The sequence below is a fragment of the Halichoerus grypus genome, chromosome 2 (assembly GCF_964656455.1).
Source record: "Halichoerus grypus chromosome 2, mHalGry1.hap1.1, whole genome shotgun sequence".
In the NCBI taxonomy this organism is placed as follows: Eukaryota; Metazoa; Chordata; class Mammalia; order Carnivora; family Phocidae; genus Halichoerus; species Halichoerus grypus.
This window is the reverse complement of record NC_135713.1, coordinates 118820599-118847332: the sequence shown is the minus strand read 5'-3', so window position 1 is coordinate 118847332 and position 26734 is coordinate 118820599. Positions and strand designations below refer to the sequence as shown.

General features: G+C 41.6%; 3 protein-coding genes and 1 pseudogene across 3 annotated transcripts; all 4 read left to right on the top strand.

Annotated features, from left to right (window-relative positions):
• Positions 1 to 1443: 1443 nt before the first annotated feature.
• Positions 1444 to 6067, top strand: LOC144380914 (protocadherin alpha-4-like). The gene is made up of 3 exons (XM_078066336.1): positions 1444 to 4137; positions 5030 to 5088; positions 6022 to 6067. The coding sequence occupies exons 1-3, from the start codon at positions 1726 to 1728 to the stop codon at positions 6065 to 6067; spliced, it is 2517 nt and encodes an 838-aa protein (XP_077922462.1). The 5' UTR covers positions 1444 to 1725.
• A 5826-nt stretch (positions 6068 to 11893) lies between these two features.
• Positions 11894 to 18486, top strand: LOC118555549 (protocadherin alpha-5-like). The gene is made up of 2 exons (XM_036123737.2): positions 11894 to 14600; positions 18412 to 18486. Exons 1-2 carry the CDS (start codon positions 12234 to 12236, stop codon positions 18484 to 18486), a joined length of 2442 nt encoding a protein of 813 aa, XP_035979630.2. The 5' UTR covers positions 11894 to 12233.
• LOC144378801 (protocadherin alpha-6-like) lies at positions 18467 to 24889 on the top strand. Its single transcript, XM_078066334.1, has 2 exons — positions 18467 to 21004; positions 24881 to 24889. The coding sequence occupies exons 1-2, from the start codon at positions 18587 to 18589 to the stop codon at positions 24887 to 24889; spliced, it is 2427 nt and encodes an 808-aa protein (XP_077922460.1). The 5' UTR covers positions 18467 to 18586.
• A 964-nt stretch (positions 24890 to 25853) lies between these two features.
• LOC144380913 (SOSS complex subunit C pseudogene) lies at positions 25854 to 26473 on the top strand (annotated as a pseudogene).
• Positions 26474 to 26734: the final 261 nt, after the last annotated feature.

Sequence of the window (26734 nt, the reverse complement as noted above, 5' to 3'; positions counted from 1 at the left end):
TTAATTAGGGCAATGTCCAAGTAAAATATTTTTGTATCTCTGGAAAATTATAGAGGCTGCTGCTAAGACATAATATTTTCCTAACTAGCTTTGTGACCACCTTAATTTAATGCACTTTATTAGGCAACTGAAGAGAACCAGACCATTCTATTAGGTAAATATTCAGCAAATACTAGGTATGTATTCTGAGCTCTTAAACTAATAAGGCACAACTATTCTCTTTAAAAGTTTATATTTCATAAAAGAAGGTTCCAGTTATTTGGATCTTTGTACTTATTACATGACACCCATGTCATTAGACACACATACTCAAATGCCTACAAAAGAGGTATTAATGTAATAAATGACCCAAGTGATTCCATCTGTATGCTATAGTATATAAAAGAAAGTAAGGTACCTCCTCAATTGGGTTAATCATGAAAGTCTTCATTTTATGAAGAGGTCAAGAAATTTTAAAATCATTATAAAATGCGGGGTTGCTTTGTGAAGCATTTGGAAATGATGGATATTAGGGGATAAAATGAGTTTTTTAGTGAAAAATATTATTGGAAGCAGGAAATTGTCCACTTTGACTGAAATACATGAGCACTATAGAAGAAAACAGAAGCTTATGCCTATTAGACACTGGAGAACAGGATTTATAAATTTAAGAGACAGGATTTCTAAATCTAAGAGACAAATTAAGAATACCAATCTTGCTTGTGGGAGGTGAGTGTATTTGTTAATAAAGTTATTTGCAATACTTTCCCACACCCATTATATACCACAACATCCTACTTCTTTAAAGCTCCTTGCACTTTCAGCCCTTAGATGAATTAATGAAGACCTTCAGGTAAGTGCTGGTGAGTTTTGCTTCCCTTTTTAGGACATTTTAAAATATCCCAACATTTTTAAAGTTCTCTTTCAATGGCTTATTCTTGGCATTGGAGGTTTTCTAGAGCAGAGGGTTCTCTGAAGTCTTCAACACAAGGAATATGAAATCCAAAGATGAAGACTGTGTCATCATTAATAACTACTTTCCCCCATTCTCAGGAACACATAAAATCTGTCAAGAATTTTCCTAATCAGGGGCGCCTGGGTGGCTCAGTCGTTCGTTAAGCGTCTGCCTTCGGCTCAGGTCATGATCCCAGGGTCCTGGGATCGAGCCCCACATCGGGTTCCCTGCTCGGTGGGAGGCCTGCCTCTCCTTCTCCCACTCCCTCTCTCACTGTGTCTCTCTCTGTCAAATAAATAAAAATAAAATCTTTAAAAAAAAAGAAGAATTTTCCTAATCAACGCTTTAACAATTCTATGTTTACAAATATATGTATGTTAATTATAGCCGGGCTCTATAAATACTTAAAACCTGTGTGAAAAAAGGATTTCCACTGAAGTAAAAGCTGTCCCCATGGTGAAACTAAGGATCACACTCAATCAACGGTACAAACCGTGGACATTAGTAGTATAAAATGTGTTTCTAAAGTATGCGCAATGGCTGAAACAAGACTCACCGGTATCAGAATCCATTACTTACGGTTTGGAGCCACATGATGTCGCTCTGTACCATAAAATCGATCTTAACAGAGGAAAAAAAAAAAAATCCCTTCTGTTCTTATAAAGAAGCTGCACCCACCATCCACATGCTGAGAAATGGAGGATACAGCGGCACTGGACTGAACAGTTAGAAGATTTTTCTTGATTTTGAAACAAGATCCCTTAATAAAAACAAAGCACTGCGGGCTGGAGATGAAGTTTTCCTGGGGAAGCAGCCAGGAATCCCGGCGTCTGCTGCTCTCACTTCTGTTCCTGGCAGCCTGGAAAGCAGGGAGCGGCCAGGTTCACTACTCAGTCCTGGAGGAGGCCAAACACGGCACCTTCGTGGGCCACATCGCCCAGGATTTGGGGCTGGAGCTGGCGGAGCTGGTGCCGCGCCTGTTCCGGGTGGCGTCCAAAGGCCACGGGGACCTTCTGGAGGTAAATCTGCAGAATGGCATTTTGTTTGTGAATTCTCGGATCGACCGGGAGGAGCTGTGCGGGCGGAGCGCGGAGTGCAGCATCCACCTGGAGGTGATCGTGGACAGGCCGCTGCAGGTTTTCCATGTGGAGGTAGAGGTGAAGGACATTAATGACAATCCTCCTATGTTCCCTGGAACACAGAAGAATCTATTTATGGCAGAATCCAGGCCTATTGACTCTCGGGTTCCACTAGAGGGCGCATCAGATGCAGATATCCGGGCCAACGCTATGCTGACCTACACACTGAGCCCCAATGAGTATTTCTCGCTGGAAAAACCGTCCGATCATGAGCGGGTGAAACGTCTTGGGCTACTGTTAAGGAAATCTTTAGACAGGGAAGAAGCTCCGGAGATTCTTTTAGTGCTCACTGCCACTGATGGCGGCAAACCTGAGCTGACTGGCACCGTTCAGTTACTCATCAAAGTGCTGGACGCCAATGACAACGCCCCAGCTTTCGACAGAACACTCTATGCCGTGAAATTACCAGAAAATGTTCCTAATGGAACGTCGGTAATGAAACTTAACGCCTCAGATTTAGATGAAGGCTCGAATGCGGACATTATTTATTCATTCTCAACTGATATTTTACCAAATGTGGAATCCAAGTTTCACATAGATCCACTTACTGGAGAAATTATGGTAAAGGGATATATCGATTTTGAAGAAAGCAAATCCTATGAAATTCTTGTGGAGGGTATTGATAAAGGACAACCCCCACTCTCTGGCCATTGTACAGTTATGGTGGAAGTTGAGGACACCAATGATAATGTCCCAGTAATGGAATTCAAGTCCTTGTCGCTCCCAATCAGAGAAGACGCTCCATTAGGCACGGTCATCGCCCTCATCAGCGTGTATGACCTCGACTCTGGTGCCAACGGGCAGGTGACCTGCACCCTGTCACCCCACGTTCCCTTCAAGCTGGTGTCCACCTTCAAGAATTACTATTCGCTGGTGCTGGACAGCGCCCTGGACCGAGAGAGCGTGGCGGACTATGAGCTGGTGGTGACAGCACGAGACGGGGGATCGCCTTCGCTGTCCACCACAGCTAGCATGTACGTTGAGGTGGCGGACGTGAACGACAACGCGCCGGCATTCGCGCAGCCCGAGTACACGGTGTTCGTGAAGGAGAACAACCCGCCCGGCTGCCACATCTTCACGGTGTCTGCGCGGGACGCCGACGCGCAGGAGAACGCGCTGGTGTCCTACTCGCTGGTGGAGCGGCGCGTGGGCGAGCGTGCGCTGTCGAGCTACGTGTCGGTGCACGCGGAGAGCGGCAAGGTGTACGCGCTGCAGCCGCTGGACCACGAGGAGCTGGAGCTGCTGCAGTTCCAAGTGAGCGCGCGCGACGCGGGCGTGCCTCCCCTGGGCAGCAACGTGACGCTGCAGGTGTTCGTGCTGGACGAGAACGACAACTCGCCCGCGCTGCTGCCGCGGCCGGGGCCGGGCGGCGGCGGCGGCGGCGGCGGCGGCGGCGGCGGCGGCGCTGTGAGCGAGCTGGTGTCGCGGTCGGTGGGCGCGGGCCACGTGGTGGCGAAGGTGCGCGCGGTGGACGCCGACTCTGGCTACAACGCGTGGCTGTCGTACGAGCTGCAGCCGGCGGCGGGTGGCGCGCGCAGCCCGTTCCGCGTGGCGCTGTACACGGGCGAGATCAGCACGACGCGCACCCTGGACGAGGCGGACTCGCCGCGCCAGCGCCTGCTGGTGCTGGTGAAGGACCACGGCGAGCCGGCGCTCACGGCCACGGCCACTGTGTTGCTGTCGCTGGTGGAGAGCGGCCAGGCACCCAAGGCGTCGTCGCGGGTGCTGGCGGGCGCCGCTGGCGCCCAGACGGCGCTGGTGGATGTCAACGTGTACCTGATCATCGCCATCTGCGCGGTGTCCAGCCTGTTGGTGCTCACGCTGCTGCTGTACACGGCGCTGCGCTGCTCGGCTCCGCCCGCGGAGGGCGCGTGCGCGCCTGGGAAGCCCACGCTGGTGTGCTCCAGCGCGGTGGGGAGCTGGTCGTACTCGCAGCAGAGGCGGCACAGGGTGTGCTCCGGGGAGGGCCCGCCCAAGACCGACCTCATGGCCTTCAGTCCCAGTGTACCTGACTCTAGGGACAGAGAGGATCTGCCTCCAGGAACTGGAGATTCCCTTTCAAAGGTTAGTTTTAAATATCCTTTATTAAATCTGAATTTTTAATCTAATGTTTTATTTTCCTTTATTCTACCAATTTCTTCCTAATTAAAAAAAGTTCAGAATGAAATTTCCCTGACATGTTTTTTACTTCTTATATACCCATTTTAGCTAATATCTTTCAGAATTATAGGACCCAAGGCAATATTTGTTTTTTTTTTTAAAATCTTCATTATTCAATGCATATTTATATAACTAATGTTATACATTTTGTGCTTACCATCTTCATCTATTTATTTTCAGTTGTAATCACCTTTTAAGAGAACATTTTCCTTTTATTTGCCTATAATATGTCGAAAAGTGCCCAGATGTAATATAACTCAATCATTTGAAAGTGAAAACTTATGTTACTTCCATTCCACTTAAGAAGCGACTTAAATGCACCTCCAAAATCACTTTCCCTTTTTCCCCCCAAATGTAGCCAGTTTTAACTTGATAACTGTTATTAATTTTTACCTGTTTCCTGAACTTTATCTAAATGGAATTGCACAAAATGTGTTAGTGTGTGCCTGTGTTTGTGTGTTCTTCGTATTTGTCATTCATCATTCTATGGAATCATCCCTATTGCTATGTGTAGTTGGAGTTCACTTAATTTGTTTTCTCTCTAGTAGTTTATTTTACCACTATAGTATCAGTTGTTTATCCCACTGTTGAGGATTTTGCATTGTTTCTCCTTGTCTGTTTCAAATAATGCTGCCATAAATATGTTAAAAAATTTTTCAGTGCCCATGTGCACAATTTTCTCTATTATTTAAGTAAGATTGAAATTAGTAGAACATAAAATATATACATATATTCATCTTTAATATATCAAACAGCTTTCTCAAATGTTTTTACCCATTTACACTTGTGCTGGCAGTGTATTGCTCTACATCATCTCCAAAATTTGGCACTGTCAGATAGTTGCCATTTTGCTGGGTATGTTTAGTATTTCCATTTTATTTTTCCTGATTTATAAATGAAGTTGAGCCCCTTTATTATTATTGACCATTTTTATATCTTATTTTGTACAATAGCTATTCAAGTCTCTGCCTATTTTTCTATTGTGGTGCATTTTCTATTGTTTTTCAAAATTTCTTATATTCTGGATATAACATCTTTCTTGCTTATGCATTCTTCTGCTCTTCATTAGTTTTTTTGGTGAATAGAAATTTTTAATTTTAGTTATGTTCAATTTATCAATCTTTTCATCTTTATTCTGTGTCATGAAGATAATTTCTTTGATATTTTTTGTTTCATGTTCATCTTAGATATACAATCCTTTTCCAGTTTTTTTTTTTTTTTTTGTCTTTTGTGACATAGGGGTCAAGATTAATTTTCCCTAATGACATTCAACTAAAGCAACATTTCTTAAAAATGAATTCCATGTTTTTACAAAATAATTATCCATTCTATAGGTATGATCTTTTTTGTTGTTCTAATCTACTAGACTTAAAAAAGAAGGTTTTTAAAATCAATGCCATGTTTCCTCTTTTATTTCAACCAAAATTTGTATATAAATACCATAAGAATAACTTAGGGAGGTTCTTATTTGGAATGCATTGAATCTAGTTAGAAATGTGGGTTCCTGGGTGGCTGAGTAGGTTAAGCATCTGATTCTTGATTTCAGCCCAAGTCATGATCTCAGGGTCGTGAAATTGAGCCCCACATTGGGCTCTGCGCTGAGCTTGGAGCTGCTTAAGATTCTCTCTCTCTTTCCCACTCCCTCTGCCCCTCCCCCCTTGTTCCTGCACACTCTCTCTCAAAATAAAAAAAAAAAATGGTACATATGAATGTATAGTGTGTTTTTGTATTGACATATTATCCAGCTAACTTGTTAAAATCATATTAATTCTAATAATTTATCTTTAGGTGCTTTGTATTTTTCGATATAGACAATCATGCCATCAACAAATAATGATAGCTGTAACTTTTTCCTTCCCGAATCTTATACCCATTATATCTTTTGTGTGCTTTAATGGCGTTGAGTTGGACCACTAGTATTATGGTAAATAGAAATGGCAATACTGAGCAACCTTGTCTCATTTATGAAATCAAAGGCAAATTTTAAATAATTTATCTTTGGGCGCCTGGGTGGCTCAGTCGGTTAAGCATCTCCCTTTGGCTCAGGTCATGATCCCAGGGTCCTGGGATTGAGCTCCCCCCCATCTGCTTCTCCCTCTGCCCCTCCCCCTGCTTGTGCACACGCTCTCTCTGTCTCTCCCCTCTCAAATAAATAAATAAAATCTAAAAAAAAATAATTTATCATTAATTATGTTTGGTGTAGTTTTTTAAAAAATCCTTAAAAATTCCTTCCTACTTCTCTTTCTTTTTTGTCTTTATCTGGATTGGTATATTTTAATTACTCATTTTCTCTACTATCTTTTCAATTATACAGTACATTCTTTTACTAATTTCTTTATTGATTTCCTGGATTTTAAAACAAGCATCACTGACTTGTTAAAATTTAAATTAAATTAGTGCTTTTACCACTCTCAGACAATGCTAGGACCTTGAATAATAACTCCATTTGTCTGCTTCCACTTTTGTTTGGTATATGCCTTTCAGTTATACATTTATTCTAGGCACAGATGACATTATTATCATGTTTTGTACAGTTACATTTGTTTTTGTTTCTTTCTGGGATCATTTTTCTCCTGAAGAAATTCTTTAATATTTCTTTTAGTGGTGGTTAAGAATTCTCCAACTTTTTGTATATCAGAACTATGCTTATTTCATCATCACTTTTTTTTTAAGATTTTTACTTATTTATTTGTCAGAGAGAGAGAGCACAAGCAGGGGGAGCGGCAGAGGGAGAGGGAGAAGCAGGCTCCTCACTGAGCAAGAAGCCTGATGTGGGACTCGATCCCAGGACTCTGGGATCATGACCTGAGCCAAAGGCAGACACTTAACGACTGAGCCACCCAGGCGTCCCTTCATCATCACTTTTTTTCTTTTTTAAAGATTTTATTTATTTATTTGACAGAGAGAGACACAGTGAGAGAGGGAACACAAGCAGGGGGAGTGGGAGAGGGAGAAGCAGGCTTCCCACAGAGCAGGAGCCCGATGTGGGGCTCGATCCCAGGACCCTGGGATCATGACCTGAGCCGAAGGCAGACACTTAACGACTGAGCCACCCAGGCGCCCCTCATCATCACTTTTGAAAAAGAGTTTTGCTGAGTATCAAATTCTGGGTTAGAAGTGATTTTTTTCCGAGCACTTTCAAGATGATATCCCTGAAATGAATGCCATTCTTGAAATAAATTGCTGTAAGTTAATTGTTCAGGTAGTGTGCCTTTTTTCTTTTCCTCCAGCTGCTTTTGTATAATTACTTAGTTTTTTATTTTCAGTGACTTTATTATATGCTCAGTTTTCGTTTTCTTTGATTTTATCTTGTTTGCAGTATTGAAAGCTTCTTGAATATGTGGCTTGGTGTCTTTCATCAGTGCAGAAAAAATTTCAGCAGTCTGCCTTCAAATATTGCTTCTGCATCATGTTTTTTATCCTCTTCTTCTGTAACTCAAGGGATATGTATGTGAAATATTTTCACTATATCTCTCATATCTTCTATGCCCCTTTCTGTTTTTTGAAGATAATTTTTGGTCTCTTTATTACATGCTGGATATTTGTTCTGACCAATCTTCTAAATCAGCACTTTTCTTAGTTCAATCTACTATTAAAATCATGAATGTAATCTAAACCTCAATTGTGAAATTTTTTAGCTTTAGAATTCTAGCTTTCCTTTCTAAAATAGTTTCAGTTTTCTGGTGAAATTCTTTATTTTAGTATGTGTTTATTTCAATATAGTAATCACAGTTTATTTGTGCTCTATCAGATCACTGTAGTAAGTGGATAATATGTGTGCCTTTTTTATTGTGATATTTTTTTCTCATGATCCTCTTGCTTGGTAAGTCTGACAATTTTGTAGCGAATTTTGGATATTGTGCTTGAGAAGTTATAGTTGTTGTAGATGTCATTATTTTCCTTAAAATATGGATAATGGGGCACCTGTGTGGCTCAGTCGGTTAAGCGGCTGCCTTTGGCTCAAATCCTGATCCCAGGGTCCTGGGATAGAGCCCCGCATTGGGCTCCCTGCTCCGCAAAGAGCCTGCTTCTTCCTCTCCCTCTGCCTGCTGCTCTGCCTATCTGTGCTTTCTCTATGTCTCTGTCAAATAAATAAATAAAATCTAAAAAAATAAATAAATAAAAGATGGATAACATAAATATCTCATAGATATGGATTTAGGGCATTTATGGAAAAGTTTTAATTGAAATAAATATTTTATTTCTTTTCCTTTTTTATCTCCTATAATGATGTCTGTCATTACAAATTTTCTGAACATTTTTTTTCTTTCCCACTCACTTCCTAGTTCTATTTTGTAGTATGTGAAATAAAGTTAGTAGAATAAAATTTTTTTACTTTATTTGAAACTTTGTTTCTTCCTCCTCACCACTAAATCATAAGAACCAAGCTTATTGAAGTTTATTACTGTTTAATTACCCTGCTTTCTTCTTTTTCACCCTTGACACTGGTTAATGCTATAAGAATCGTGCACCTCAGCAAGTTTCTACTGACTTGACCTAGGATTTTAAAACTGAATATAACCTAAAAGATCATAATTTCTCTCAATTAAATGATGAATAAACTGTGGCTGAGACATAAAGAACTTGCTTGAGGCTACGTGGATATTATTATGAATACAGGTAATAGAACCAAAAGTTTTAAATTTTAGCTCTGTTGTCCCTTTCCACTTTTAAATGAGCCTATTTGGCAATAATAAAGGCAATAGATTGTGAGTAAAAACTATACTTAATGTACTTTACTTTTTCACTTAGAGGTACTTTGAAATTACTCTCAGATTTTTGTCCCTAGAGTGGATATAAAATATAAATATTTTAGCACAGTATTTTATAGGGAAATTGAACCATTAAAAAGTAATATAAAGATACCATATGCACTAGTGTGCTTTCATAGGATAATGTTTCATAATTAATTTTTTGGTCAAATTTGACACAGCTGCATAAATTATTTATTTATCTCTAAAATTATTTATCTTTGAAAATTATTTATAAATCTCTAAAAGATTGCTTCAACTTCACCTGTTGTTTCTGAGCAGTGTGGTAGACCTATGTGAATTTTTACAGATAGGAGAGAAATATAGCTTATTAAAATTTTATTGTGGAGTTTTGTAGGTAATGAAGGGCATCTAGATTCCAATGCAAAGTTAAATTTTCTAGTGTAACATCTTCTTGGAATGCTTCCCATTATATTAAGTAGAGATTCCTCAAAACTCTACCTGATTTTCTTAACCTAAATTCATGGTCAAGGAAGGAGTTTAATTTCTATAACAAGGTTTAAATATAATTAAAAATTTAAAGAAACTAGCAAGTGAAAAGATCAGTTAATAAGGTAATCTATAATATTTAATTGAAAGAATGGTTTGGAAAAAGATTTAAAGAATTTTCTCCACCTATGGAGTTGTCTGTGGAATTAAGACCAGAGAGCCTATAATTGTTGAGAACTTAACCTCCTCCTAAACAGTTGAGCATTGAAAGACTAATGCAGATGATAATTCAAAAACTTAATATTATCTAACAGATGTGAAGATGGGTCAAATGTCAAGAGTCTTGTTTTCTCTTGAAATATCTATATATTGGGGCACCTGGGTGGCTCAGTTGGTTAAGCATCTGCCTTTGGCTCAGGTCATCAACCCAGGGTCCTGGGATCGAGCCCTGTATCGGGCTCCCTGTTTGGTGGGGAGCCTGCTTCTCCCTCTCGCCTGCTTGTGCTCTCTCTCTCAAATAAATAAAATCTTAAAAAAATAAACATCTATGTATTTACATAAAAAATTACAAACTGAAAGAAGTATGTGAAACTGTTGATGCCATTTTTCCCATTGTGTATATTTTCAAAATGTTGAAATATATACTGAAAATATTCTATCAATCACCATGCATACATAGTTAACATCACACTGTCGGTTTGGCTGTTAAATACTTGACATTCACTTTTTTCAAAAGTAAATTTATTTATAGCATGGTTTTGGAGTTTCACATCAGTCATGGTTCCACAATAGAAGGTAAATCAACCTTAACTGATGGTATTTTCAGCACATTTATTATCATTTTTGTTTTTTTTTTAGCTGTTGTGTATTAAAATGTTTTCAAATTGTCAGTATCGGTAAGAGATAAGTAATCTGGAAAATTGATTAATGTTCAGATTCTTTAGTGTTTGGGTGCTCTGAATGCTGAGGGGAAAGTGATGTTAGTAGAGAGAGTAAGAATCTTTGAAAAACTAAAGGGAATGATAAATGTACTGTTAAATATTATAGAAGAAATGAATCCAGTAACATTATTCTAATTCTTTACTACTTTGAATACTGGGAAGCAAAAGTATTTCAATTGATTTTGTATTTTCTAGTAATTTCTTATCCTCACTATTCTTTATATTACCATTTTTCCATATTTGTTTTATACATTGACATAAAAATAATACAAGTCTCACATGAAACTTAAACCAAAAGTAAGGAATATATTTGGGGGGGGTGCCTGGGTGGCTCAGTTGGTTGAGCACTGTCTTTGGCTCAGGTCATGATCCTGGCATCCTGGGATCAAGCCCCGCATCAGGCTCCATGCTCAGCGGGGAGCCTGCTTCTCCCTCTCCCTCTGCCTGACTATCTGCCTACTTGTGATCTCTCTCTCTCTCTCTGTCAAATAAATAAATAAAATCTTTTTTAAAAAAAAGGAATATATTTGGGGTTTATGCTTTACATGTAAAAGTGTCAAGTAATAGAATTATTGATATACTGGACCCAATGTCTTCATAGGTAAGGAGGCTTTTTAATATTTAAGGAATTCTAGGTAGTATATACACAAGCAGAATGTTGAATTTCTTTTCAGTGGAAAAAATTGGTGACATTTTCTTTTGGGACATTTTCTTCTGGCCATATTTATAAGTCTAAGTGGTATCATGCAGTAAATCAAAAGGATGATTAAAAAGAGATGAAATTAACATAGTCCAGTTAATAATGTGGTTTATTTTCAATATTTTAATTTTTACTGGAACCCAAACATTTTATGGACTAGTATATCTACAGGAAAATATTAGTATTTTGATTTGCTGCATAAAAGCAAAGATATGTACTTTCAGTTTATATGAACTGTGATTTATCAGTTGAAGAAATGCTGCCTAGATACATCTAATTTGAAAAATGGTGTCAAGATACTGACCAAAAGTGTTTTTACTATGATTTTGACCTCTAGAAATTTTAAATCTCCACATATGAGTTTTTAGTCAACATTAAAATTAGGTGATATAGGGAGAAATTGAAGAAATGGATTTTTAGCAATTTAAATATCAGACTTCCAAACTGTAACTCACACAAGAATGCTATTCAAGTAGTTTGTTACTTTAAAGATAACATCAACAAAAAGCCAATATTAAATGCTGCAAATAGAAATATAAATTTGTTTCATGAATAACATAGAAGTAGTGTACAAACATCCCATGAAAATAATAGAAAACACTCAAGAAATTTAACAAGATATATTTAAATATGGAAATAAATAGAAAACTAAAACCTTTAATTTTAGTTAGGAATTATATAAAGCCACTCCCTAAATAGAATAGACCAATACAAATTACTCTAGTAAAGACTGGTGTGGCACGACTAAAGTAGCATTGATTTTGCAGTATTTTAATGAAAACTGATATTCTTTATTATAATCTTAACGATGTATTTAAATTAGAGATAAGGAAAATAAAGAATACCTAAAAGTCATTGAAATTGGGAAATATAAGGCAAATAAAACATAACAAAGTAAAAACTCACCCTTTCATCCACATGATGGCGCTGGAAACCGCAAGTTTGGTGGTTGGCTTCCCCCCCCCACCCCTTTCCCAATAAAGGAATACAGTGAGTTAGTTTATATTCCTTAGAAAGGAAAAGGCTACTCCTTTTTTTACTCTGATGCTGAGGCTGAAAAGGTGAGCAAATAAAAAATTATAGCAAATTGGGAATTAGGTTTCCAAAAGCTATCGTGTGGTAGTGCAATAGACATTTGAAAATTGCAACGAATTTGCGATGGTATATTCCCAGAGAAGAAATCCAGGTTCCCGGCGCCTGCTGCTCTCGCTTCTGCTCCTCGCAGTCTGGGAAGCCGGGAGCGGCCAGGTCCACTACTCGGTCCCGGAGGAGGTCAAACACGGCACCTTCGTGGGCCGCATCGCCCAAGACCTGGGGCTGGAGCAGGCGGAGCTGGTGCCGCGCCTTTTCCGAGTGGCGTCCAAAGGTCATAGAGACCTTCTGGAGGTAAATCTGCAGAATGGCATTTTGTTTGTGAATTCTCGGATCGACCGGGAGGAGCTGTGCGGGCGGAGCGCGGAGTGCAGCATCCACCTGGAGGTGATCGTGGACAGGCCGCTGCAGGTTTTCCATGTAGAGGTGGAGGTGAAGGACATTAACGACAACCCGCCAAGGTTTTTCCGACAGGAACAAAGATTATTTATTTTAGAGTCAAGAATAGTGGATTCCCGGTTTCCGCTAGAGGGCGCATCTGATATGGATGTCGGAGCAAACGCAGAATTGAGATACAAATTAAATCCTAATGAATATTTTGATTTGGATGTTAAAGCAAATGAAGAGGAAACAAACATTTTAGAGCTGGTCTTAAAGAAAGCAGTAGATCGAGAAGAAATCCAGGAACATCTTTTATTACTGACTGCAATTGATGGAGGAAAACCTGAACTAACAGGTACAGTTCAATTATTGATCAACGTATTGGATGCGAATGATAACGCCCCCAAATTTGATAAATCAGTTTATAATATCAGATTATTAGAAAATGCACCGAATGGGACATTAGTTATTAAACTGAATGCCTCAGATGCAGATGACGGCATTAATAAGGAAATAGTATACCTCTTTAGTGATCTTGTTCTTGACAACGTCAAATCTAAATTTATAATCGATTCGAATAATGGGGAAATAACAGTTAAGGGAGAACTGGATTACGAAGACTGTAATTTATATGAAATTAATATTGATGCTGTAGATAGAAGTCCATTCCCATTAACTGGACACTGCAAAGTAATAGTAAAACTCCTAGATGAGAATGATAATACCCCAGAGATGGTCATAACTTCCATATCTCTGCCGGTCCAAGAGGACGCTTCAGTGGGGACTGTCATCGCCCTGATCAGTCTGTCCGACCGCGACTCTGGTCTCAATGGGCAGGTGACCTGCACCCTGTCACCCCACGTTCCCTTCAAGCTGGTGTCCACCTTCAAGAATTACTATTCGCTGGTGCTGGACAGCGCCCTGGACCGAGAGAGCGTGGCGGACTATGAGCTGGTGGTGACAGCACGAGACGGGGGATCGCCTTCGCTGTCCACCACAGCTAGCATGTACGTTGAGGTGGCGGACGTGAACGACAACGCGCCGGCATTCGCGCAGCCCGAGTACACGGTGTTCGTGAAGGAGAACAACCCGCCCGGCTGCCACATCTTCACGGTGTCTGCGCGGGACGCCGACGCGCAGGAGAACGCGCTGGTGTCCTACTCGCTGGTGGAGCGGCGCGTGGGCGAGCGTGCGCTGTCGAGCTACGTGTCGGTGCACGCGGAGAGCGGCAAGGTGTACGCGCTGCAGCCGCTGGACCACGAGGAGCTGGAGCTGCTGCAGTTCCAAGTGAGCGCGCGCGACGCGGGCGTGCCTCCCCTGGGCAGCAACGTGACGCTGCAGGTGTTCGTGCTGGACGAGAACGACAACGCGCCCGCGCTGCTGCCGCGGCCGGGGGCGGGCGGCGGCGGCGGCGGCGGCGGCGCTGTGAGCGAGCTGGTGTCGCGGTCGGTGGGCGCGGGCCACGTGGTGGCGAAGGTGCGCGCGGTGGACGCCGACTCTGGCTACAACGCGTGGCTGTCGTACGAGCTGCAGCCGGCGGCGGCTGGCGCGCGCAGCCCGTTCCGCGTGGCGCTGTACACGGGCGAGATCAGCACGACGCGCACCCTGGACGAGGCGGACTCGCCGCGCCAGCGCCTGCTGGTGCTGGTGAAGGACCACGGCGAGCCGGCGCTCACGGCCACGGCCACTGTGTTGCTGTCGCTGGTGGAGAGCGGCCAGGCACCCAAGGCGTCGTCGCGGGTGCTGGCGGGCGCCGCTGGCGCCCAGACGGCGCTGGTGGATGTCAACGTGTACCTGATCATCGCCATCTGCGCGGTGTCCAGCCTGTTGGTGCTCACGCTGCTGCTGTACACGGCGCTGCGCTGCTCGGCTCCGCCCGCGGAGGGCGCGTGCGCGCCTGGGAAGCCCACGCTGGTGTGCTCCAGCGCGGTGGGGAGCTGGTCGTACTCGCAGCAGAGGCGGCACAGGGTGTGCTCCGGGGAGGGCCCGCCCAAGACCGACCTCATGGCCTTCAGCCCCAGCCTACCTCAGGGTCCCAGCTCTGCAGGCACTGTGAGTCTCAAAAATAATTTTCACAATAATTTTCGTTTTAAATCTTTAATATTTATTATTTCCCTCCATCTTCTTTTTTATCTTTAATTATGTTTTTTTTTTTTTCTTGAGAGTGAATGAGTTTATCAGCTCTTTCCTGAGAACAGTTTTTCAGAAAGAGGGTGAAGGGGTGCACAAAACGGCACCGAGCTCCTGGCCGAGCAGCAGGCCAAGGAAGCGAGAGGCAAAGAAAGCAGGGAGACAGGACACACGGAAGACAGAGGGCAGCGCCTGGACAATCTGGCCTCAGCAAGCTGGCAGGCCCCAGGGGCTGAGGTGCGTGGCTCCAGGCCTCAGTGAGGGAGAGACATCACAGGCATTTAATAATGGTTATACTTGATTATTATCTCATCATTTCAGATGTAAGTTCTGTATTGGTACTAATTCATTTACTTAAAATTACAGTTATGCTTAGAATTCATTTTAATTTGTTGCAGATAATCGCTTTGCAGTAATGAATATATTTCAGTAACATTCCCTTTTTTAAGATTTTCAAAGTTGGCATGAATGGATTACTTTTCTTTGCATGATAGAAATTGTTTCCTAAATCAAATTTTAATATTTTAATTTTTCAGTCTTTAGGAAATGTTGTAGGGAGATACTTGTATGACATATTTGGAGTTATTTACCTTCAAATCTCATATTGCGACTGCATTGAAATGTTTTAATGTAGCTATGTCACTTTGCCTTTTCTTTTCCATTGAATATCAGTTATTTTAGTGTTTTATTACACCAAATTAATTTCCTTTTTATGTAATATTTGTACACTGAATCATTCTTTTAAGGTTTCTCTAAACAGTTTTCTTTCGCATACTTATGATGAATTTGATATTTATGATTCTTTTTTAACTGTAGTGGCTTCATTTATTTTTGAATACGAAATACACTTACATGGTTTACAATGTTACCCTTCCACCTCCAATATCAAGCCACTTAATATACCTCCTTGAACATTTCTAAGGTGTTTTTTTGTTTGTTTGTTTTTAAAGTAATATCTACACCCAAGGTGGGGTTTGAACTCACAACCCTGAGACAAGAGTCACATGCTCTACTGACTGAGCCAGCCAAGTGCCCCCGGTCTTCCTTGTCTATTTCAAACGTTGCAATTTCTTGGTTATCTTAACACAGATATTTTCTTTATATAGAAATAAGTACCCCTCTTCTATTTTAAAACATAATAGTCATATCGCTTTTCCTCTGTCTGTTTTACTTAATATATCTTGATAATCATGATGTATCAGTACTTGAGGATGTGTCACATTCCTTTTTCCAGATTTATGGTGCCCCACTTTGCAGATATATCATAATTTTTTCCCTTACCCTAACATCAACATTTAGTGGAACAATGATTAGTTTTTCTTTAACTTGCATTTTTTTTTCAATTGACAAACTATTATATTGGTAAGAAGCAATTTTGAGCTCTCACAGTTGGGAAAATCTTAACATATTCAAATTAGATATTATTGGTATCTTTTGTTTTTTTTTTTTCTATGATGTTATATATCAGTTATATTTCAATTTTAAAAATGCACACCAGGGGTGCCTGGGTGGCTCAGTGGGTTAAGCGACTGCCTTCGGCTCAGGTCATGATCCCAGAGTCCTGGGATCAAGTCCCACATCAGGCTCCTGGCTCAGCGGGAAGCCTGCTTCTCCCTCTGACCCTCTCCCCTCTCATGCTCTTTCTCTCTCTCTCTCAAATAAATAAATAAAATCTTAAAAAATAAAAATAAAAATAAAAATGCACACCAAGGGGCGTCTGGGTGACTCAGTCGGTTAAGCGTCTGCCTTTGGCTCAGGTCATTATCCCAGGGCCCTGGGATGGAGCCCCACATGGGGCTCCCCTGCTCGGTGGGGAGTCTGCCTCTCCCGCTCCCTCTGCCTCTCTCCTCAGGCTCCTGCTTGTGCTCTCTCTCTCTCCCCCTCTCAAATAAATAAATAAATAATCTTAAAAAAATAAAAACGCACACCAAATTTCAAAGATAGTACAAAACTAAAAATGAAATATATTTCATCAGTACTTTCAAAAGTAATATTTACATGTTGAAATGGTAGTATTTGGATACATTCAGTTAAATAAAATATACTATTAAAATCTCATCTACTTGTTTTTACTTTTAAGAATGTGGCAACTGGGGTGCCTGGGTGGCTCAGTCGGTTGTGTGTCTGACTCTTGGTTTTGGCTTAAGTCATGATCTCAGGGTCTTGGATGAGCCCTACCTCAGGCTGGGCACTGAGCGAGGAGCCTGCTTGGGATTCTCTCTGTTCCTCTCCCTCCTCTCCTCCTTCTCTGATCGCCCCTTGCATTCTCTCTCTCTAATAAAAAAAAATGGGGCTACTAAGGGACACCCTGCTGGCTCAGTAGGTAGAGTGAATGACTCTTGATCTCAGGGTTGTTTGTGTGTATATATATATATATTTATATATATTTATTTTTGTATATTTACATATACCACATCTTCTTTATCCACTCATCTTTTGGTGGTCACTTGAGATGCTTTTGTAATTTGGCTATTGTAATTAATCTGCAGTAAACATAGGGGTGCATATATCCCTTTGGCATAGTGTTCATATTCTTTGGGTAAATATCCAGTAGTGGAATTACAGGATCATATGGTAGTTCTATTTTTAATATTTTGAGGAACCTCCATACAGTCTTCCATAGTGGCTGCGCCAGTTTGCATTCTCACCAACAGTGCATGAGGGTTCCTTTTTCTCCATATCCTCAATAACACCTATTGTTTCTTGTGTTGATTTTAGCCATTCTGACAGGTGTGAGGTGATATCTCATTGTAGTTTTGATTTGCATTACCCTGAGGATGAATGATGTTCAACATCTTTTTATGTGTCTTTTGGCCATCTAGATGTCTTCTTTGGAGAAATATCTGTTCATGTTTGCCCCTCCCCACTGCTTGCTTGTGCTCTCTCTCTTGCTCTGCTGTCTCTTTCTCTCAAAATAAAAAAATAAAAACAAAATCTTTTAAAAAAGAGAGAACCATAGAAGGGGGGGAGGAAGATGTGGGTTCGGGAATACCTTCAGTGAAAGTCTTATTTGAAACATTGGAAGTGGATGAGAACACTTAAAGGAAAGCATATACAAAGTTGAGATTGAAAGAAAAGGATGAGCTCATTTAGGAGCAGCTGAAGGATCAGAGCATCAAAGAATTATGGGTAGATATTCCACGAGAATTTGCAGTGATGAAGTATGTGAAGGAAAATGTTTAGAGGGGGAGGAGGGGGAAATTTAGAAATGCTGTAAAGAATATGCACTAAAATTTTCTTCCATTATTAAGTAAAAAAAACAGCCTTAGGAGTATTTGATATTCATCAAATAAAGAAAGAATGGACTTCAATAATCTATAAGATGTTAAAAATGTGGATAAAATTTGTTAATTTAAAATTACAGTCCATTCTTTCTCAGAGCAAAATATAATAGCATGTCCTATAACAGAAATATATGCACGTTTCTTCTCTACACAAAGAGTGTAGTATAGCTTGCACTGCTAATTCCCAGACCTACTTCAGATCACAAATTTTCTGAACTGGTTGATAGCAGTAATTAAATTATTGCGAGAGAAGTTGTGTTGCTATGAATTATCTGATCCCTCATCCTACTCTAAATTAATAAAAGAAATTAGACGAGATGAAACTGGCTCTGTAAATTACGAACATAAGGAGATTTACTATTAAAGTAAGGCAAAATAAGAATTTCTTTTTTAAGTTAAAAGACTACAGCTTAGCGCGGTTATGTGAATTCATTTCTTACCCTTTGTAGCCGCATGATGTCGCTGTCTACCATGAAGTCAATCTAGTCATTACAGTATGCAAAATCCATTCCTCCTATTACTGATTAGTTCCACCAGTGCTCAGTGATGGCAGGCGCAGAAGAATTGGATTAACAGACTCGGGATCATACAGATTTTATCTTAATTGCGAGGCAAGATCTTCTGATGGAAATAAAACAAGTATTTGACATGGTTATTACCCTGGAAGGCCGACTGGGATCTCAGTATCTGCTGCTATCGCTTCTGCTCCTTGCAGCGTGGGAGGAGGGCAGCGGCCAGGTTCAGTACTCGGTCGCCGAGGAGTCCAAACACGGCACCTTCGTGGGCCGCATCGCCCAGGACTTGGGGCTGGAGCTGGCGGAGCTGGTGCCGCGCCTTTTCCGAGTGGCGTCCAAAGGCCACGGGGACCTTTTGGAGGTAAATCTGCAGAATGGCATTTTGTTTGTGAATTCTCGGATCGACCGGGAGGAGCTGTGCGGGCGGAGCGCGGAGTGCAGCATCCACCTGGAGGTGATCGTGGACAGGCCGCTGCAGGTTTTCCATGTGGAGGTGGAGGTGAAGGACATTAACGACAACGCGCCGGTGTTTCGTTTAAAGGAACAAAGAGTGCTGATTTACGAATCAAGGCTGCCAGATTCTATGTTTCCACTAGAGGGCGCGTCAGATGCGGATGTTGGCTCGAATTCCCTCTTAACCTATAAACTCAGTTCCAGCGAATACTTCGCCCTAGATGTGAAAACAAACAGTGATGACAATACACAAATTGGGCTCGTGTTAAGGAAATCCTTGGACAGAGAGGAAGCTCCCGAACATAACTTACTGCTGACAGCCACTGACGAAGGCAAACCTGAGCTCACTGGCACTGTTCAGCTGCTGGTCACTGTGCTGGACGTGAATGACAATGCTCCCAGTTTCGAACAGACTGAATATGAAGTAAGGATCTTCGAAAACTCGGGCAACGGAACAATAGTCATCAGACTGAATGCTTCTGATCGGGATGAAGGAGTGAATGGGGAAATTTCATACTCTTTTAATAGTCTTGTTCCAACCATGGTTAGAGACCAGTTTAGAATAGATCCAAATACTGGAGAAATAGTAACTAAAGGGAATTTAGATTTTGAAAAATTGAATTTATACAAAATTCGTGTTGACGCGACGGACAAAGGCCACCCACCCATGGCTGGACATTGCACTGTTTTATTGAAAGTTTTGGATAAAAATGATAATGTCCCTCAGATTGCATTGACTTCCTTATCCCTCCCTATCCGAGAGGACGCTCAATTAGGTACTGTTATTGCCCTAATTAGCGTGTCAGATCTCGACTTCGGTGCCAACGGGCAAGTGACCTGCTCACTAACACCTCATGTCCCCTTCAAGCTGGTGACCACTTTCAAGAATTATTATTCGCTGGTGCTGGACAGCGCCCTGGACAGAGAGAGCGTGGCGAACTATGAGCTGGTGGTGACCGCACGCGACGCAGGCTCGCCTTCGCTCTCCGCCACGGCCAGCGTGTCCGTGGAAGTGGCGGACGTGAACGACAACGCGCCGGCATTCGCGCAGCCCGAGTACACGGTGTTCGTGAAGGAGAACAACCCGCCCGGCTGCCACATCTTCACGGTGTCTGCGCGGGACGCCGACGCGCAGGAGAACGCGCTGGTGTCCTACTCGCTGGTGGAGCGGCGCGTGGGCGAGCGTGCGCTGTCGAGCTACGTGTCGGTGCACGCGGAGAGCGGCAAGGTGTACGCGCTGCAGCCGCTGGACCACGAGGAGCTGGAGCTGCTGCAGTTCCAAGTGAGCGCGCGCGACGCGGGCGTGCCTCCCCTGGGCAGCAACGTGACGCTGCAGGTGTTCGTGCTGGACGAGAACGACAACTCGCCCGCGCTGCTGCCGCGGCCGGGGGCGGGCGGCGGCGGCGCTGTGAGCGAGCTGGTGTCGCGGTCGGTGGGCGCGGGCCACGTGGTGGCGAAGGTGCGCGCGGTGGACGCCGACTCTGGCTACAACGCGTGGCTGTCGTACGAGCTGCAGCCGGCGGCGGGTGGCGCGCGCAGCCCGTTCCGCGTGGCGCTGTACACGGGCGAGATCAGCACGACGCGCACCCTGGACGAGGCGGACTCGCCGCGCCAGCGCCTGCTGGTGCTGGTGAAGGACCACGGCGAGCCGGCGCTCACGGCCACGGCCACTGTGTTGCTGTCGCTGGTGGAGAGCGGCCAGGCGCCCAAGGCGTCGTCGCGGGTGCTGGCGGGCGCCGCTGGCGCCCAGACGGCGCTGGTGGATGTCAACGTGTACCTGATCATCGCCATCTGCGCGGTGTCCAGCCTGTTGGTGCTCACGCTGCTGCTGTACACGGCGCTGCGCTGCTCGGCTCCGCCCGCGGAGGGCGCGTGCGCGCCTGGGAAGCCCACGCTGGTGTGCTCCAGCGCGGTGGGGAGCTGGTCGTACTCGCAGCAGAGGCGGCACAGGGTGTGCTCCGGGGAGGGCCCGCCCAAGACCGACCTCATGGCCTTCAGCCCCAGTCATCCACCCTGTCTGGTAGTGGGTGATATGAGCGAGCAACAGGATTTAAATGATGAGCATTGTGCCAAGGTAAGTCTGAATTGTCATAATTAACAGTTAATACATACATGAAATACTAAATTGTTTCCTTAGAATTTCTCTTTACATTTTTCATTTTAAAAAGTTTGAATAAATTTACTTACTACAATCTGTTCATTTTTTCTGTTAACTATTGTAATCTATGTAGTTTGTTATTAGTCTTAATTTAAACTGGAATCAGACATTATACCTATTTGTGGTGCATTTTTATTTATTTATTTATTTATATTTTTTAAAGATTTTATTTCTTTTTTGACAGAGAGACAGCGAGAGAGGGAACACAAGTAGGGGGAGTGGGAGAGGGAGAAGCAGGCTTCCCGCCGAGCAGGGAGAGCCCGATGCGGGACTCGATCCCGGGACCCTGGGATCATGACCTGAGCCGGAAGGCAGACGCTTAACGACTGAGCCACCCAGGCGCCCCTGTGGTGCATTTTTAATATGCATAAGTAGCAGTATTTTTTCTAATTATTTATGTAGAATTTTCACTTCTTTGCATTAGATCCAAATAGTGGTTAAATAGAAATTCAAGGGAACTTGCACTTTGATCAAGTAAATTCATATAAAATCTGTATTCCTCAGACACTGCAAATCTCTTATGTTTGAATTTTATTTGGTGTGTTGCTTTTCATGGAGATATTTCTTCTTTTTAAAAAAGTTTGTATTTGGGTGCCTGGGTGGCTCAGTGGGTTAAAGTGTCTGCCTTCAGCTCAGGTCACGATCCCAGGGTCCTGCGATGGAGTCTGCATGGGACTCCCTGCTTGCTTGCTCTCTTTCTCTCTCAAAAATAAATAAAGATTAAAACAAATTTTTACTTAAATTCCAGTTAATTAACATACAGTGTTATGTTAGTTTTAGGTGTAAAATTTAATGATTCAGCACTTTCATGCAACATCCGGTGTTCATCACAAGTGGACCCATCACCCACCCACCTCCCCTCTGGTAGCCATCAGTTTGTTCTCCATAGTTTAGAGTCTGTTTCTTGGTTTGCCTCTCTCACCTCTTTCTCTTTCGCTCTTTTTTCCCCTTTGCTCATTTGTTTTGTTTCTTAAATTACACATGAGTGAAATCATATGGTATTTGTCTTTCTCTGACTGACTTATTTCACTTAGCATAATACCCTCTAGCTCCATCCACGTTGTTGAAAATAGTAAGATATCATTCTTTTTATGCTGAGTAATATTCCATTGTGTGTGTGTGTGTGTGTGTGTGTATATATATATAACATCTTCTTCATCCATTCATCAGTCACTAGACACCTGGGCTGTTTCCATTTTTGGCTATTGTGGATAATGCTGCTATAAACATCAGGGTGCATGTATCCCTTTGAATTAGTATTTTTGTATCCTTTGGGTAAATACCCAGTAGTGCAATTGCTGGATGGTAGGGTAGTTCTGTTTTTTAACCTTTTGAGGAACCTCCATGCTGTTTTCCAGAGTTGGCTCCACCAGTTTGCATTCCCTCCTACACTGAAAGAGTGTTCCTCTTTCTTCCCATCCTGGCCAACACCTGTTGTTTCTTGTGTTGCTGATTTTAGCCATTCTGATGGGTGTGAGGTGATACTTCATTGTAGTTTTGATTTGTATTTCCTTGATGATGAGTGCTGTTGAGTAGTTGTCATGTGTCTGTTGGCCATCTGTGTGTCTTCTTTGAAAAATATCTATTCATGTCATCTGCCAATTTTTAAGTGGATTTTTCATTTTTGGGGTGTTGAGTTCTATAATACTTAATATATTTTGGATACCAACCCTTTATCAGGTGTCATTTGCAAATATCTTCTCCCATTCTGTAGGTTGCCTTTTAGTTTTGTTGATTGAATCCTTCACTATGTAGGAGCTTTTTATCTTGATGAAATCCCAATAGTTTTTGCTTTTGTTTCTCTTGCCTCAGGAGATATATCTAGAAAGAAATTGCTATGCCCATGCCAAAGATGTTACTGCTTGTATTCTCTAGGATTTTTATGGTGTCAAGTCTCACATTTAGGTCTGTAATCCACTTTGAATCTATTTTTGTGTAAGAAAATGGTCCAGTTTCATTCTTTTGCAGGTTGCTGTCCAGTTTTTCCAGTACCCTTTGTTGAAGAGACTGTCTTTTTCCCATTGAATATTCTTTCCTGCTTTGTCGAAGATTAATTGATCATATAGTTGTGGGTTCATTTCTGGGTTTTCTGTTGTGTTCTGTTGATCTCCATGTCTGTTTTTGTGCCGATACCATACTGTCTTGATCACTACAGCTTTGTAATATAACTCAAAGTCCGGAATTGTGATGCCTCCAGCTTTGTTTTCCAAGCTTGCTTTGGCTATTCGGGGTCTTTTTTGGTTCCATACAAATTATAGGATTGTTTTTTCTAGCTGTGTGAAGAATGCCACTGATATCTTAATAGGGACTGCATTAAATGTGTAGATTGCTTTGGGCAGTGTTGACATTTTAACAATATTTGTTCTTCCAATCCATGAGTAGGGATTATCTTCACATTTTTGTCATCTTCAATTTCTTTCATCAGTGTTTTACAGATTTCAGAGTCCACGTCTTTCTCCTCTTTGGTTAGGTTTATTCCTAGGTATCTTACTGGTTTTGGTGAAGTTGTAAGTGGGATTGATTACTTAATTTCTTTCTGCTGCTTCATTATTGGTATATAGAAATGCAACAGATTTCTGTATGTTGATTTTGTATTCTGCGACTTCACTGAATTCATTTATCAGTTCTAGGAATTTTTTGGTGGAGTCTGTTGGGTTTTCTATATAGAGTATCATGTCATCTGCAAATAATGAAAATTTTATTTCTTCCTTGCCGATTTGGATGCCTTTTATTTCCTTTTGTTTTCTGATTGCTGTGGTTGGGGCTTCCAGTACTATATTAAGTAATAGTGGTAAGAGTGGACATCCTTGTCTTGTTCTTCACCATAGAGGAAAAGCTTTCAGTTTTTCCTCATTAAGGATGATATTATCTGTGGGTTTTTCAGTTGAGGTATGTCCCCTCTAAACCTACTTTGCTGAGGGTCTTTATCATGAATGGATGTTTTACTTTGTCAGATGCTTTTTCTGCATCTACTGAAAAGACCATATGGTTCTTATTTTTTCTTTTATTAATGTGGTGTATCATGTTGATTGATTTGTAAAAATTGAACCACTCTTTCAACCCAGAAATAAATCTTACTTGATCATGGTGAATGATTTTTTAATGTATTGTTGGATTTGGTTTGCTAGTATCTTATTGAGAATTTTTGCATCCATGTTCATTGAGAATATTGGCCTGTCGTTCTCGTCTTTAGTGGAGTCTTTATCTGGTTTTGGCATCAGGGTAATGCTGGCCTCATAGAATAAGTTTGGAAATTTTCCTTCCTATTCTATTTTTTGGAATAGTTTGGGAAGAATAGGTATTAACTCCTCTTAAATGTTTGGTAGAATTTGCCTTGAAGCCATCTGGCCCTGGACTTTTGTTTGTTGGGAGTTTTTTGATTACTGATTCAATTTCTTTACTGGTTATTGGTCTGTTCAAGTTTTCTATTTCTTCCTGTTTCAGTTTTGGTAGTTTATATGTTTCTAGGAATTTATCCATCTCTTCCAGGTTGTCCAAGTTGTTGGCATATAGTTTTTCATGATATTCTCTTATAATTGTTTGTACTTCTGTGGTGTTGGTTATTTCTCCTCTCTCATTTGTGATTTTTTTCATTTGGGTCTTTTCTCTCTTCTTTTTGCTAAGTCTGGCTAGAAGTTTATCAATTTTATTAATTTTTTCAAAGAACCAACTTCTGGTTTCATTGATCTGTCCTATTGCTTTTTTAGTTTCTCTATCCATTTATTTCTGCTCTAATGTTTGTTATTTCCCTGTTTCTGCTGGCTTTGGGATTCATTTGTTGTTCTCTTCTAGCTCTTTTAGGTGTAAGGTTAGGCTATTTATTTGAGATTTTTCTTGCTTCTTGAGGTGGCCTGTATTACTGTATACTTCTTTCTTAAGACTGCTTTTGCTGCATCCCAAAGGTTTTGGACCATCGTGTTTTAATTTTCACTTGTTTCCATGTACTTTTTAAAATGTCTTCTTTGATTTCCTGGTTGACCCATTCATTGTTTAGTAACATACTGTTTGACCTCCATGTATTTGTGGTCTTTCCAAATGTTTTCTTATGGTTGACTTGTAGTTTAATAGCATTGTGGTTAGAAAAGTTGCATGGTATGATTTCAATCTTCTTGTATTTGTTGAGGACTGATTTGTGACCCAATTTGTGATCTACTCTAGAGAATGTCAAGCCCCACATCAGGCTCCATGCTCAGTGTGGAGTTTGCTTGAGATTCTCTTTCTCCCTAAATAAATAAATAAATAAATAAATAAATAAATCTTTTTTTAAAATAGAGAAGTTTTCTCTGAGAGAATACTGAGCATGATGGGCATTCCTGGGAACAGACCAACTTAAGTAAATGAGTACACAGAAAATCCCAATGTGGCTAGACACAGAATAGTCTGGTTTGGTCAAAACATATGGTTCTTACAAGAAAGAGTATGAGATAAGACAGGAAAAGTAATATGAGAAAAAGCTCTTGGGTAAGTTAGAGTACTTGACTGAGAAATTTTGACTCACCTCTAAAGTCATCTGAAAACTAAAAGAGTGAAACAACAGGAATAAAAGGTGTGTTTCAGGAAGATGACTGTCAGGATTTAGTGAAGGATAAATGGGGTTGTGGCAAGATAACACAATAAGAAGCTATTGAAATAATCCAGGATGGCAGCAATATTTAAAACTCATTTAGGCACAGTCAGGAGGCAGAAGCACAGTGGAGGGCCAGAAGGTTGTGGAGCCTCATGTTGGGCTCCGTTTGGTGGCCTCTAAGTGGTGCCCCCTTTGAGAATGCCATCCCAAAGCAAGGAAATCCCAGGTGCACTTGTGGCCTTGGTGATTAGTGCCAACTCACTGCCACTGAACATAGTTGGAACAGAAAATTGGAACAGGGCAGCAAGCCCTTCAGAACTAGGTTTTTAAAACAAAAACAGAATTGCAATCTTGGCAGAACTGGGCAATGAGGAAAGAAAATTACTAGTGTAACCAATCTTCAACCAAATCATCCTGGAGCTAGGGATGCACTCTGGAGACCCTTTCTTAAAAAGGACTTTCAGAGGCACCTGGGTGGCTCAGTCAGTTAAGTGTCTGACTCTTCATTTCAGCTGACGTCATGATCTCAGGGTCATGAGATGGAGCCCAGTGTGGAGCCTGCTTAAAATTTCCTCTCTCCCTCTGTCCTTCTCCCACCCATGCTCTTGCATGCACATGCTCACATGCCCTCTCTCTCTGAAAAAAAAAGACTTCCAGGTCATGCTGAGCAGCAGAATATTACAGCCCAACAAAAGGTAGCTTTGCAGCATGCATGTGCACATTCATCTGGCTGTTTCATAACCCTAGACTCTGCATTTGGGAATCATATTCTTCCTATTTTACTTCACCTTGACCTAGAATTAAGGAAATATTTGTAATGAAAGTGACTGTAATATCAAATGCCGAAACTACTATCATTCAGAATGATACTGTCATTCAGAATTGAATTCAGTGACTTCCAGAGTTTTGGTGAATATTTATATTCTTTGCTTATTTAAAAGAAAGGTATGTGTAAGTCAAAACAGAAAAGGAGGGTCACCAGGATTTGTGAGCTTTGGAAGCTGTATTATCTGAGTGACTTACTATGTTACCCATGGCTGTAACTTTTTTGTATGTAGTTTGATTTTTTAACTCTAAAT

Coding starts and splice junctions, on each gene's coding strand:
- LOC144380914 (XM_078066336.1), top strand. CDS start 1,726: ATGAAGTTTTCCTGGGGAAGCAGCCAGGAATCCCGGCGTCTGCTGCTC. Junction 4,138..5,029: donor CTGGAGATTCCCTTTCAAAG/GTTAGTTTTAAA, acceptor TTGTGCTGGCAG/TGTATTGCTCTACATCATCT. Junction 5,089..6,021: donor GATAGTTGCCATTTTGCTGG/GTATGTTTAGTA, acceptor ATTTATCTTTAG/GTGCTTTGTATTTTTCGATA.
- LOC118555549 (XM_036123737.2), top strand. CDS start 12,234: ATGGTATATTCCCAGAGAAGAAATCCAGGTTCCCGGCGCCTGCTGCTC. Junction 14,601..18,411: donor GTCCCAGCTCTGCAGGCACT/GTGAGTCTCAAA, acceptor TACCCTTTGTAG/CCGCATGATGTCGCTGTCTA.
- LOC144378801 (XM_078066334.1), top strand. CDS start 18,587: ATGGAAATAAAACAAGTATTTGACATGGTTATTACCCTGGAAGGCCGA.